The 14,831-nt window shown below is 36.8% G+C and overlaps 1 protein-coding gene across 2 annotated transcripts in view; it reads left to right on the top strand.

The window, feature by feature from the left end:
• Window positions 1–14,831, top strand: part of LRBA (LPS responsive beige-like anchor protein) — a 600,455-nt gene that overhangs the window by 185,928 nt on the left and 399,696 nt on the right. For both annotated transcript variants that reach the window (XM_056119139.1, XM_056119141.1), the window contains exon 34: window positions 1,212–1,276. In XM_056119139.1, coding sequence (XP_055975114.1) covers window positions 1,212–1,276 — 65 coding nt within the window. The remainder of the gene's footprint in view (window positions 1–1,211; window positions 1,277–14,831) is intronic.

Raw genomic sequence — 14,831 nt, forward strand, 5'->3', positions numbered from 1 at the left:
GAAACAATTTTTTTGTTTTTAATTTTTATTTTTTGCCATAAAATATGCAAAAGAAAAATCCAGAATTAAGTTGGAATTTATCAAACTAAAGATTTTAGGTCCATATGAAGAAACAATTTTTAAGTATGTTTTGAGATGAGAATTTAAAAAAATTCATTTGTACATATTCTGAATGATTTCCTTTCTGTGATTTTCATTGGATCACTTACTCATAAAGAATACAGTTAATTGGGCCAGAGAGATAGTACAACGGGTAGGGCACTTGCCTTGTACACAGCCAATTCAAGTTGGATCACGTGATCTCCTATGGTTCTGTGGGCACCACCAGGAGTAATTCCTGGGTGCAGAGCCAGAAATCACCCCACAGCATTGCCAGTTGTGGCCTAAAGACAAAACCAAGAACTACATAGTTAATAAATTTAAATAAACTTTTGCTAATGTATGTGGTTTTTCTGCTGAGAAGTGATAAAGCAGATTCATTGGAGTTATTGTCTTTCCCCAATGCATGATCATTTTTTGTTATACTGTATGCTATATTTAGGGTCAGAATGATAGTGCAGCACGTATGGCACCTGCCTTGCAGGTGTCTGACTTTTGTTTGACCCCTAACACCACATATAGTCCACTGGCAGCATCAGAAATTATCCTGAGCACAGAGTCAGAGTCAGGAGTGAATCCTGAGCACAGCTGGATCTGGCAGAACAAAACTAGGTGCTTTATTTATGAATTTTATTAAACTAAATATTTTTCTCTCTTTTGGGGTAATCTCTCTTTTTTTAATAAATAAAATAAAACCACTGTCTTTGGTCTTTTCTTTCCCCTTCTAATCCCCAACTATTTCAGTTAAATTAGTATATAAAGGCATATAACAAAAAGGGCAAGATATAAATAGGCTTATTTAATTTATATAGTTGCTGACTTGTTTAATTTGTGAGTGTGAGTGTGTGTGTGTGTGTGTGTGTGTGTTGCTGAGAATATCACCTAGAGTGAGGATAGCACTCTTGTGAATGAGGCTTATGCTCTACATTGAGGCCATGTCCATAGTTAACTTTTTAATATCAGCTGTTCACAGAACTGTAGTGTATAGACAGCATATTTAATAAAACTTTAAGAACTAAGGTATAAAATTCATATAAGTGGTTATTATAATTGTTGTTTCAGAGAAATAGCTTATTGAGTAAGATTTGTTCAGCTATTTTTTTTCCTTTTAGGAATGGCAGAATTCTATTCAAAAGAATGCAGGCCTTGCTTTTATTGAACTTGTCAATGAAGGAAGGTAATCTATTTTATATACATTTGTCTTTGACTTTAAAATCTTTCTTGTGTCATTGGAACTGATATTTTGTGTGCTGTGTTTTACTGTTTTTGCAATCTGTAATAGTCAAGCTCAGATATTGATCATAACAAATATGCCAATATGTTTAACATTTAGTATGGTATTAGTAAACATTTTTGGTAGATATTCTTTTTGTTGAGGAAATTGTGCTATATTTACAGTGTGCTGAGAGTATAGAATATGTGTTTTGTTAGATGCTTTTTTTTCCTTTTCTTGATGTAATTACATGGTTTTTCTTTTTAGCTTGTTAATATGATTATAATAATTGATTTTGGGATTGAACCAGTTTTTTTTCATTATGATTTTAACATTCCCTTTTTCCCCCTTTTTGGGTTATACCTGGCATTGCACAGGGGTTACTCCTGGCTCATGCACTCAGGAATTACTCTGGTGATGCTTGGGGGACCATATGGGATGCTGGTAATCAAACCCACGTCAGCCTCATGCAAGGCAAACGCCCTACCTGCTGTGCTATCGCTCCAGCCCCATTGAACCAGTTTTATATTCCTGTAATAATTACTATTCGGAGTGGTATATAGTTTTGTTGTTGTTGTTGTATTAGATTTTGTCCATTAATTTAAAAAAGTTACTTCCTGGAGCCTAGTTTACTGAGTTCTCTTTTTGTGGTAGCACTGTCCTGCTGTTGTTCATCAGTTTGCTCAAGTGGGCACCATTAACATCTCTATTGTGAGACTTGTTGTTACTGTTTTTGGCATATTGAATACGCCATGGGAAGCTGGCCAGGCTGTGCCGTGCAGGCGGGATACTCGTGGTAACTTGCTGGGCTCTCCAAGAGGGACAGAGGAATCAAACCCGAGTCAGCCACGTGCAAGGCAAATGCCCTACCCGCTGTGCTATTGCTCCAGCTGAAACTATAACCTATCTTTTTGTGGCATGGTTCTATGAATGTTGGTTCTGAGCTTTTTCAAGCATTTTTGCATTTTTTAATGTGACTTTATGGGCTGGAGCGATAGCACAGTGGTAGGGCATTTGCCTTGCATGCAGCCAACATGGCCGACCTGAGTTCGATTCCTCCGCCCCTCTCGGAGAGCCCGGCAAACTACCAAGAGTATCTTGCCTGCCCGGCAGAGCCTGGCAAGCTCCCCGTGACGTATTCAATATGCCAAACACAGTAACAACAAAGTCTCCAATGGAGATGTTACTGGGCCCGCTCGAGCAAATTGATGAACAATGGGAGGACAGTGACAGTGAATGTGACTTTATAGTGGCCATCCTGTTTCTGTACAGTGTACAGACCAGCCAGTGTTTGCTCAATAGTCTTGGTGAAGGATTTAATTATAACTGATAGATTCATTTTTGTGGGCAGTTTCAGTATCTGTGCTATTGTTTCCTTTTTTATGAACATTTTTTCATGGACGTGGGTTAGTACACCTGGCAGTGCTTGGAGCTACTCTAGCATAGTGTTGGTGGGTCATGCCTAGCTACTCTAGCATAGTGTTGGTCTCTAGCTACTCTAGCGTAGTGTTTGGGGGCCATGCCTAGCTACTGTAACATAGTGTTTAGGGGCAATACCTAGCTACGCTAGCATAGTGTTTTGGGGCAATACCTAGCTACGCTAGCATAGTGTTTTGGGGCCATCCCTAGGTATGTTACCGTAGTATTTGGGCCCATGCCTAGCTACTCTAGTGGAGTGTTGGTGGGCCATGTCTAGCTATTCTACCTTAGTGTTTGGGGACCAGAGTGTGCAGGGCATCAAATCTGGGGGTCTTGCATTTAAAAGTATGCACTCTAGACCTTTGAGCCCTCTTTTGGACCCTGGAAATTTTTAATTCTTTAGTGTATACAGATATAAAGATGTGTGGCATTCTTGTTAAGGTATTTAATATATGCACTGTATTTTTTTAACTCTTTAGACTATATAATCACAAGGCAATCACACAGTTATGGATGTGTGGAATTCGTACTAAGTGGTCTAATATGTAAGTATGGCTATTCCTTTAAAATAAAAAACTTAAAGGAACAGTCATACTTACATAGTCATACTTACATTATTTATTTGGGTGGGGTAGGGTATTTTCCTTGCACGTGGTTGACCTGGATTCGATTCCTCTGTCCCTCTCGGAGAGCCTGGCAAGCTACCGAGAGTATCCCGTCCGCAAGGCAGAGCCTGGCAAGCTCCGTGTGGTGTATTCGATATGCCAAAAACAATAACAAGCCTCACAATGGAGACGTTACTGGTGCCCCCTTGAGCAAATTGATGAACAATGGGAGGACAGTGCTACAATACTATTTGGGTGGGGCGGGGGGTAGTCTCCCAAGTGATGTGCAGGATCCAATGGGGCTCTTCCATGTGACTTCTGTTCAACAAGGGCTGCACCAGGTGATGCTTGGGGGACCAGGTGTTATACTGCGGATCAAACCAGGGTTTGCATTATGCAGAATGTTTACCCCTCTGGTCTCCTGTTCACCCTAATTACAAATAAGACCTTATCTAGGAGACCTACAATGATTTTGCGTTTGCTGTTTTACATAATTTTTTTAAACTTTTTTATTGAATCACTGAGAGATACACCTTTACAAAGCCGTTCATGATTGGATTTCAGTCATACAGTATTCCAACACCCATCCTTCCACCAGTTGTTTTCCATAGTTTTTAAAATTTTTAGTCTCTTCTCTGAAGTTGCTGATTTGCAGAAACAATTTGACTAGAGAAAATAACTGCAACTTTGTGTGTTTGGTGCATTGAAACCTTCCCCCTACCTCATATCTAGATCTTTTCCCATTTTTATCTTTATGTTTCTTCTAAAATACAAATCCTCTGAGGATTTGCTTCCTGTTTTCTTGTGTATGGTTGTATTCCTTGCTCCTGAAAAGTGTGACAGTGAAAAAAAATTACATTAATGAGATTTTTTTTTCTAAAAATACATTGTTTTGTAGTTTACTTTTTTTTTTTTTTTTTTTTTTGCTTTTTGGGTCACCTCCTGGTGATACACAGAGTTACTCCTGGCTCTGCACTCAGGAATTTCTCCTGGTGATGCTCAGGGGACCATATGGGATATTGGGAATCGAAATCGGGTCAGCCATGTGCGAGGCAAATACCCTACCCACTGTACTATCACTCTAGCCCCTGTAGTTTTCATTTTAATCATTGATATTTTTATGTTAATACTTTTTCTTAAGGAATTCATATTTAATCTTAGAAATCACTAGGTACGTGATATTTCTTTGTGCTTTTTAAAACCAAAGTAAAGGACAATATAGGGGCAGGATAGTTCAACAGTTATGGCTTTTGCCCTGCACATGCTGGCAGAGGTCCAATCTCCAGCATTTCCTATATTATCTGGATAATATTTCTATATTATCAGAAGTGATTCCTGAGCACTGAGCCAGGAAGAAGACCTGAACAAAGCTGGGTGTGGCCCCGGTCCCTTGCCAATGCATAAAACTCCCTTCCCCCAATTCATAAAATATTCAGCATCAGTATTTTGTATGTTTTAAGAAGTAGCATCTCAGATTTAAATGTTCTTACTCAGAAAAGCTGATTATTATTATAGCTTTTTGGGGAGGGAGAGAACTGTTTGAATTTCTCATGTTATATTAGTCATACCTCCCTTTTTGATTTCTTATCTATGCTTTTTTCACCTTTTTGACTGTCTTAGCCTCCTTATGTTAAGAATTCCCTCCCCCCTTTGGTGCTTAGGCTATAAAAAGCAAAAAGCCCTTAAGTATTAAGAATGTTTGAAATAAACAGCTTTTGAAATGAAATTAGTATTCATTGTTGAAATTTTGGAGGTTATATTTGACATTTTCATTATATTTTAGGGACCATGTTTCTAAGAAAGTGGATTTGATTTTCCTTTTATAATTTTTCTATAGGAATGAATGCATTTGTGAAGTAGTTTGGCTTGTTCAGTTTCTAGTCTTAATCCCAAGGGCAAGAATAAGTAAAAAGGGTTTTTCTTTTCACTACAGAGACCAACCTTTTTATTTTTTCTTTCCTATTATGTAAGTCTGACCTGCCTTGACCTCATTTATAGAGTAGTTGCTATAAATTTTGTCCTTGATTAATGTTTTATTAGTGTAAATAACATGAAGACCTTTACAGACTAAGTCTACAGCATAAGGTTTATCGAACTTGATGGGTATCATTAGCAAATCAATTACTTAGGTCAGACATAAGTAATTGTTTTGTAGAAATGTTTCTCTTAACTTACCTGTTTAATTGATAAGATACCCTCGCTATAAATGAATTGATCTGTTTTGTGTTCAATTACTGTTTTTTTTTTTTGTAAATAGTCCATTTTAAACTTATGGAATGAAAACTAATAACAGACATAATCAAATGATATTTCCTTAACTATTTTACTGAATGAAAACACAAAATGAAAGTTTAAGTCAAAAACTAAATTTCAACATTTATATATAAATTTTTGTTATTCCTGAATAATAAGCTTGTTATGAATCTCCTTTATCTGTTTTTTCAATGTATGCAGCTTAAAAGAATTTCATTTTTTGAAAGGCACCACTTTATTTAACAGTTAAAAAATTTTCAAACAGTATTAAAGCTTTCTTTTACAATATTTGTGATGCTGTGACATCACATTAATAGGAAATAGGAAAGCCAGTTATCACTCTTGCTTTTGGCCTCTAAGTGAAATGAAAATGTTCAGTGTATTTGTGTTCTTGATTTTATTTTATACAGCTTTTATCTTTACCTTAAAGTATATTTAATTGGAAAATCTATTTACATCGATTTATTATGCTATTCCAAGAGTCAGGCCCAGATCCCCTACATGCAAGGCATGTGCTCTCCTGATGCCCCACTCCCTGGCCCCTGAAAAGTGTTCTTAATGAACTGACTTCAGTACAGCCCTTGATTACATTTTTTTAAAATTAAATGTTGCCAATAAAAAATCTTTTAAAAAATGTGGAAAGGGATTAGATTTTATATTTTGCTTTGCTCTTTTCCTTATTATTCTTAGTTTCTTAACATCACTTCTAAAAAATTTCACCATCTCAATATTGGTGTTGATTTGGCCAGCAGCAATAAATTTGGGTTCTGGGTAGCTTGCTTTCATTCTTCCAGCCAGTCTACAACTTCTCTAACATACTTTTTTTGAACTGAGTACTTTAAGATCTGATGTTGTTCCAGACATCTGTGAGTAATCAAGGCAACAGTCCCACCAGATTACCATGTCTTTATCTTCACTTGTTTCATTTGTGTTAGAAGGAACAATGATAGGATATGTCATCTCCCACATTTTATATACATAGGTCTACCTGTTTTGTTCTTATACACCGATATTCTGAAACATCAGTGCATGGTCCCTATAGTAAAATGTATATCGCGGTCAGTGAGATAATTCAAAGTGCTGAGTGCATGCTTCTCATTTGGGAGGCCTGCTTTTGTTCCCTGGCACAATATAGTACCCTGAATACCACCGTACATGGCCCTAAAACAACAACAACAACAACAACAAAAATAAATGTAAGAAGTTTAAAAACCAAGGTATTCCAAAACAACCAAGTATTAATTTGAGAGGATAGAGGTGCATCTATGTTCTTTGTAGTGCTGCAGATTAGCCAGCATAATGGAAATCACTGAATGTCCAACAGCAAATGAAAGAATAAAGAGGTTGTGGTGTATATACACGATGGGATACTCCATAGCGAATAAGAAAAGATGAATTTTGCAGGTTGCTGCAATTTGGGTGGAGCTGGAGGATATTATGTTGAGCAAAACTAGAGGGAAAAGGACATATACTGGATGATCTCATTAATATATAAAGAGAAACAAAACACAGAAATAGTGTGAAGTAATTATAAATCCTTGGCTTTTGATTACAAAACAGAGATTTCCGCGCAGTAGAAATCAAATGGGCTTGGAGTAGGAAGAAGCAGACTAGAAGGAATCTGAATACAGTGGTAAAGGGTCTAATGCACTTTAATGGTGGTGGAGATGCAGTACCTTTGTACACTAAAACCATAAACACACTATTGTATCCATGTTACCTAAGGTACAGCAAATATTAAAATAATTTAAAGAGAATGGCAGATCACAAGCCTCAGCACAATCAAACTATTGTTGCATACTCAAATCATGCGTTTGGATTTTCTGTGAGAGAAATAGACTTCTCTATTGTTTATGTTTTCACAAAGGGGCCCAGAGAGATATAGTACAGCATGTATTGCACTTGCCTTGTACACACTTGACCCAGGTTTGGTCTTAGGCACTGCATGTATTATAGTTCTCTAATTCCTGATAATCTAGGTCGGTCCCCACCTCCCTATTCCCCAAAAGCAATAGACAAATATAATGTATTTTCTTAACTTTTCCTGTCATTTATCTTTCAAAATGTAAACACAGTTCCATCAATATTAGTTTTGATTTTTAATGGTAAAAATCATGGGAGTTGTAGACTTTAGGACCTATGTACATGGTACAGTTTAACATTTTGTTAAAGATAAAATTATTATATACAGTGGTTTGCACAGCATCATTATATCATTGCTGGAAAATAGATGTTCGTATTCTAGTACTTAGTTGAATTGATGATACAGTTTTGTGTAGGAGGTTATTTAGAAAATGTGATATTCTTTTATATATTAGATTATTTAAATCAATACTTATTATTTTTGAAGGTCTAATGATTTAACGGACTGGAATGATAGCACAGCAGGTAGGGAGTTTGCCTTGCACACAGCCAACCCGGGTACGATTTCTTCGTCCCTCTTGGAGAGCCCGGCAAGCTACTGAGATTATCCTGCCCGCATGGCAGAGCCTGGCAAGCTCCCCGTGCGAATTTGATGTGCCAAAAACAGTAACAACAGGTTTCCAACTCCTGGGAATATACCCCAGAGAGGCAAAAATGTGTAGTCGAAGTGACATCTGCAATTGTTTGTTCATTGCAGCACTCTTTACAATAGCCAGAATCTGGAAAAAACCTGAGTGCCCGAGAACAGATGACTGGTTAAAGAAACTTTGGTACATTTACACAATGGAGTACTATGTAGCTGTTAGAAAAGATGAAGTCATGAAATTAACATACAAGTGGTACTACATGGAAAGTATCATGTTAAGCGAAATGAGTCAGAAAGAGCGGGATAGACACAGAAAGATTGCATTCATCTGGGGAACATAAAGCAACAAAATGGGAGACAAAGACCCAGGAGTGGCTGAGATTAGTACCAGGAATTTTGCTCCATGCCATGAAGGCCAGCCACATATGCTAGGGGAAAAGGAAGCTCAGATAGAGAAGAGAACACCAAATAAAGGGTGTTGTGAGAATCCTCCCAGGGTGGGAGAAGCATGCTGAAAGTAGACTATAGACCAAACATGATTGCCACTTAGTGCTCCTCTTGCAAAACACAGGACCCAAAAGAAGAGAGAGAGAACAAGGGGGAATGCCCTGCCACAGAGGCAGGGTGGGATGGGGGGAATGGGGGGGTGGGAGGGATGCTGGAACCCGTGGTGGTGGAGGATGGGTGCTGGTGGAGGGATGGGTACTTGATCATTGTATAACTGAAACCCAAGCACAAAAATTTGTAAGTCTATAACTATACCTCATGGTGTTTCACTAATAATAAATAATAATTAATAAAATAAATAAAAAATTAAAAAAAAACAAAAACAGTAACAACAAGTTTCACAATGGAGACATTACTGGTGCCCCCTTGAGCAAATTGATGAACAATGGGAGGCAGTGCTACAGTGCTACAATGATTGAACAAGAGAATTAGAATTTTTCTCTCTTATATTATGATACACATACTTTTCTTATTTTTTTCCTTCAAGTGTTTTGGTGTGAACTACAGTTATGTGATCAAATTATTTTTTCCTGTTAATTCTTTAAATTATCATATTTAAATTGTTTTTCCTTTTAATTACTTTAAATTGGGCTGCAGTGATAGCACAGCAGGTAGGGTATTTGCCTTGCATGAGGACGACCCAGGTTGCAGTCTTTCATCCATCTCGGAGAGCCCGGCAAGCTACCGAGAGTATCTCACCTGCATGGCAGAGCTTGTCAAGCTCCCCGTGACTTATTCGATATGCCAAAAACAGTAACAGTAAGTCTCACAATGGAGAAGTTACTGGTGCCTGCTTGAGCAAGTCAGTGAACAATGGGAGACAGTGCTACAGTTATTTTAAATTATTTAAATTATTTTTTCCATTTAATTATCTAAAATTTACATCTGGGTCTCCCCCCCCCCCCCCCCCGGTATCAATTGTAGTTTTTTTCCAATCTTCACTCCCCTTCTGATTCCCTCTCAAGCCTGAGCCCCTACATCTGGGTCTTGACAAAAGATAATATGACATTTTATTTAACAAACCTTGTATTTTGAATCTTATGTTGAAATTTTTACATGCATTTTTCTACTGAAATGAGTTTTTTTTTTGTTTTTGCCTTGTCTTTTGATCTGATTATGGTAAATATGATTATGCTAGGTTTGTGCTTTTCACCCTCTAAAAATACTGAACTTGGCTGGAATTCAGGGCTTAGATTTTTGGCAGTACCAAATTTGTTAATATTTCTCAGAAACACCAAGATATATAATTGGCAGTGTGAATTCAGCATACCTGTAGAATATATTTATGTAGAAGTTTTAAATCCAAATGCATTTATTTACATGACAACTATTAAGAAAAAGGGGCAAAATACAGGTTGGAGAAAATTAAAACTTAATTTTAGTAAGATTAAATTAAACAAAATTGAGATAGTCCTTTAAGGAGAAAAGAAATATGCCCATTAACTTTGAACCAGTCCTAGTCTCTGAAGAGTCATCGTGACAGAATAGCTATTTTCACCGTAATGTATATGTATATATCTTTTAATTGAAGCATATAATGTGAGATGTGCAGTAGTGATAGGATCTTTGTGTATGTTGTGAAACGAGTAGTGCAGTGACCTCTGGTTTATGTACAGATAGGTTTACTTGAAATAAGCTTCAATTCTTGTTGTTTCAGAGCCTTGCTGGTGGTGCTCAGGGACTGCTCCAGGGCTGGAGCTCTGTGGTTGCTCTTAGCAGTGTTTGGGAAACCATGTGGTGGCAGGGATCAAGTCAGAGTCTCCCACATGCAAGGTGCACATCCCAGCCCTCTGCACATCTCTCTGACCCACTCAGAGTATTATTTCTTGGGCATAGATAAGAAAGAAACTAAAAGCTTATGTTAAAGGCCCTCCAGTTGTTCGTCGATTTGCTCGAGCGGGCCCAGTAACGTCTCCATTGGAGACTTTGTTGTTACTGTGTTTGGCATATCGAACACGTCACAGGGAGCTTGCCAGGCTCTGCCGTGCAGGCGAGATACTCTCGGTAGCTTGCTGGGCTCTCCGAGAGGGGCCGAGGAATCCAACTCGGGTCGGCCATGTTGGCTGCGTGCAAGACAAACGCCCTACCGCTGTGCTATGAGAAAGTTAAAAGTGTGTGTAGAGGGGAGGGGAGAGGAGGGAGAGATTGAATTTTAAGCAAGTATGCTCAGAGTGAGCCCAAAAGGCTGATTTTCTATAAAACTCTACAAAGCTAGTACAAGCAGTGAGGAGACAAAGTCTATTGTAGGTTAAAAAAGGATGGAGCATATTTGCAACAGAAGTTCTAATCTGAATGCTAAGTGGGGGTAAATAGAATTGTTTTCACACTAACTTACTTTAAACTACTTCTTGACTTGTTTGAAAAAAAAATATATGCATAGGTATTTGAGAATCTGCTTTTTATAGTCATAAGAATTTCTTTGGTACAGACCATGTCTGGTTGTAAATTAGTTCTTCTGCTTTCATTCTAGCCTTTGTGCTACTATGAATTTTAAAATACCCAGCTAGTGGTTTTAGTAGCTATTGTGCAAAATAAGTTTGTAAAAATCATTTATTGTCAACCTGTGATTTTTATGTTACATTTGAAATTCATATTAAGTTTCTAAACTTTTCTTGGGGGGAACTACTGCTTTTGCAAGAATTCTGTTTCCGTTTCGATTTCTGTAAAGTTCATGAATGCAGTGTATCCTCACCGATTAGGGATGTAGGTTTCCAGAAAAGGAAAGACCCGGGAGCCTAAACTGCTCTCAGTTGAGAAACATGCCTAATTGTGTATGCAGTCTGTTAAAAAACAAAAAATTTTGTTTAAACATATTTGGGTGGAGTAATAGTAGAGCAGAAAGGACACTTGTCTTGCATGTGGCTGACCTAGGTTTGATCCCCAGCATCATACATGGTCTTCCTAAGCAAGGTCAGGATCCTGAGTACAGAGCCAGGAGTAAGCCCTGAGCACCACTGGGTCTGGCCTCTATACTACAACAAGAAAAAATATTCTTTATAGGTCACAGGTCTGTTCTGAGGCTTCCTACGTCACAATCTTTGTACCTTTTAAAGCTATGAGAGTGTTTACTGGAAAAGAGTGATAACAATTTAAGGATTTTTGTGATGCTGAACTATTGAACATTCCTTATTTATGTGGGGTAGGGAGAGAGAAAAAATGAACAGAAATGCAGTTATATAAAAAATTGATAATGATCTGTAGTACTGTAGCACTGTCCTCCTGTTGTACATCGATTTGCTTGAGCAGGCACCAGTAACGTCTCACAAATTATGAGACTTGTTGTTACTGTTTTTGGCATATGGATTATGTCACGGGTAGCTTGCCAGGCTTTGCTGTGGGGCAAGATACTCTCTGTAGCTTGCCGGGCTCTCTTGAGAGGGGTGGAGGAATCGAACCCACATTGATCATGTCGGCCATGTGCAAGGCAAACGCCCTACCTGCTGTGCTATTGCTCCAGCCCTGATAATAATCGTAGCATAAAAATAGTTAATAGGTAGAGTTACATTCTGTGAAGTTAGATTTTATTAGTTCTTGTATTACTGAAAGATTATTTTATAACATTTTTCACTTAGATTTGGTTTGTGACTGCTTTTTACAAATTCTAGAGAAATTAAAAAGTTCTAAAATTGCCAGTTGAGGATGATTCTGTTTATTTTCTCTTTGTGGTGTAAAAAAGTGGTAACTTTTTCTTTCTCATTAGTGGTGAAGATGTTTAGTAAAAAAAAAGCTGACAGTTGTTGCTAATAGGGGTCACAGCAAGCCCAGAAAATTCTGAGTGAAAATGTGTGTATGTGCTTATCCAAGGTCTAGACTAGTATAATCAGATGTGGACAATAGACTATAATGTAGTTATGGGAGATGGTTGTCATCATTACTGTTATTTATTGAGCCTCTAGTGTGAATCTCTTCTTAGTTGGTCACTTGATATGGCTGTTTGTTTCCTAAGGCTGACACAAGCAGTTTTTCCCTTCCTTGCACTGCAAGTATAAATTATACATTGTTTCCTTCTTAATATTGAAATATGTGAATCATTTTGTGCTCTGCATTTAGATATTCAATCTGTAATAAACAGCTTTGTTGAGATGCTTATTATGTAAAGTTAAATTTTATGTAATAAAGTTAAACTTGATCTCTAAGATTTTTGTTAGAAAGAATATCACAAATTTGATGAAATTTTAGTTGCTAAGTACTGTATAATTTGCATGCTTTGCAAAGTATGCATATATAGGGAAAATTTTCTCTTAGAAAAATGAGATTATTAATGAATATTATATCTGTTTTTGAAGTTATTTTATACTTTTTATAATGAAAGGAAGTCATATTTCTTGTGTTTAAGTTAAAGTAAATGAGAGATATATACTATGTGTCTTCTGCAATTCTGTATTTAAAAGAATTTTATAAACAATGATGGAAAATATGTATTTCCTTTCCTCTTTAAAAAGCAGTAACCAATATTTTACATACATCCTAATCACATTTTAGAATATGCTTACACAAAGTTAGGTAGTAAAATTTGTATTAGGCTTTGAAGTTATTATAGATTTACAATTCTGATAAAGTCATTTCTAATAGCTCTAGATTTTTTTGTTTCAATTATTATATAAATTTATATACTTGAGAATATTTAAAGGTTAGTTACAAATTACCATTTATAAAATGTGGATTGATTGTAACTTACCTGAGCAGTAATGCATACTAGATGCTATGATATATTAAATAAAAAAAGATGTGTTTTTCTAAATTCTGATCTGATAGGATTAATAGAGTAATATTCCTCACTGTCTAACAGGATTTTTATAAGCTACTATGTAACAAAATAGAATTCTTTGATGAATCAAATTGCAGGATATTCCTTAGAGAGAAAGAGGGATTGAGTTGTTAACATGTGATAATTAAAATTTTAGATATTAAAAAAGGCTGAAGGATTAGTGAGTGTTTGGGGTACTCATTTTCTATTATATTTTGGTGTGTGTTTATTGAATATATTCTGTGTTGCAGAAAATTTCTGGAAGCTAAAATTATAGCTGTTAATTAGATTGTTTTCATAACAGACAGAAGAAATTACGCAGTTCATCTAGTAATAAATTATTTATAAGAAAACAAAAAGAAGATAGTATGATGAGAATGAGGAGAGAAAAGGCCAATATGGAATGTTTAGGGATGAATTTGAAGAAGTAAAATTTGATTTTAATGACGAGTAGTAGCCTACCAGCTTGAGACTTTGGTGATAATTTAAGAAAGTTGTTGAGGAAGGAATGCTATTTATATATAATTGAAAGAACTGAAAAGTTTAGGACTGGAGATATAGAACAGTGGGTAAGGCACTTGTTTTGCATGACACCCACCCAAGTTCTGCTCTGGCATCCCATGTGGTTCCCCTTGTCTATTAGGAGTGATCTCTGGGTGAGTACAAAGCCAGGAGTAAGCCCTGAGCAGTGCTAGGTGTGGCTAAAACTAAACAAAAACCAAACCCAAAAACCACTTTTTAAAAGACAGAATAATTGGAACGAAAATGTAAGGGAAATCATAATATTCAGAAATGTCTTTCAGAAATCTTTATTTTTTAGCACAACAAAAGCACTGTAAGGTGTGGGTAAGAAATTTGGACTTAATCTTGATTATTAAAAATATATATGCAGAGTTGTAAGCAATGAAATGGGATGATGAGTTTTTGTTGTCATTGTGCTTTATTTTTTGACTTATTTAACTGAAGTGTTTATTTTGAAAAAATAATTGACTTGTTTACTGTTGTAAAATATGTGTACATACACAAGTGTCTGTAACACAAAATTTGTCACCATAACTTTCTATAGTGACATTAATCACTACCCCTCCTCTGTAGAGCTTATTTCATTTGTAAAATTGTGACTCTGCCTCTAAGTCCCTACTGCTTCCTGTATTCAGCTGCTTCCCCAAACTCTGCAATATTAATTGTAATTTCTGCTGATTTTTTTTTTGCCGGGACTTGGGGGGTGGGAATCAGACCCATTGCCTCACACATGCAAGGCAACTGCTCTACAACTGAGGTCCTTCCACAGGCCCTCATTTATAATTTCTATGAATTTGACTATATATTAGTCAAATCATATTGTACTTTTCCTTTGCATCTTGGCTGGAGCAATAGCACAGCGGGTAGAGCGTTTGGCTTGCATGCAGCAGACCCAGGTTTGATTCCTCTGCCCCTCTCAGAGAGCCTGGTAAGCTACCGAGAGTATCTCGCTCACAC

This window comes from Sorex fumeus, unplaced genomic scaffold (assembly GCF_029834395.1).
Source record: "Sorex fumeus unplaced genomic scaffold, SorFum_2.1 ptg000039l, whole genome shotgun sequence".
Classification (NCBI taxonomy): domain Eukaryota; kingdom Metazoa; phylum Chordata; class Mammalia; order Eulipotyphla; family Soricidae; genus Sorex; species Sorex fumeus.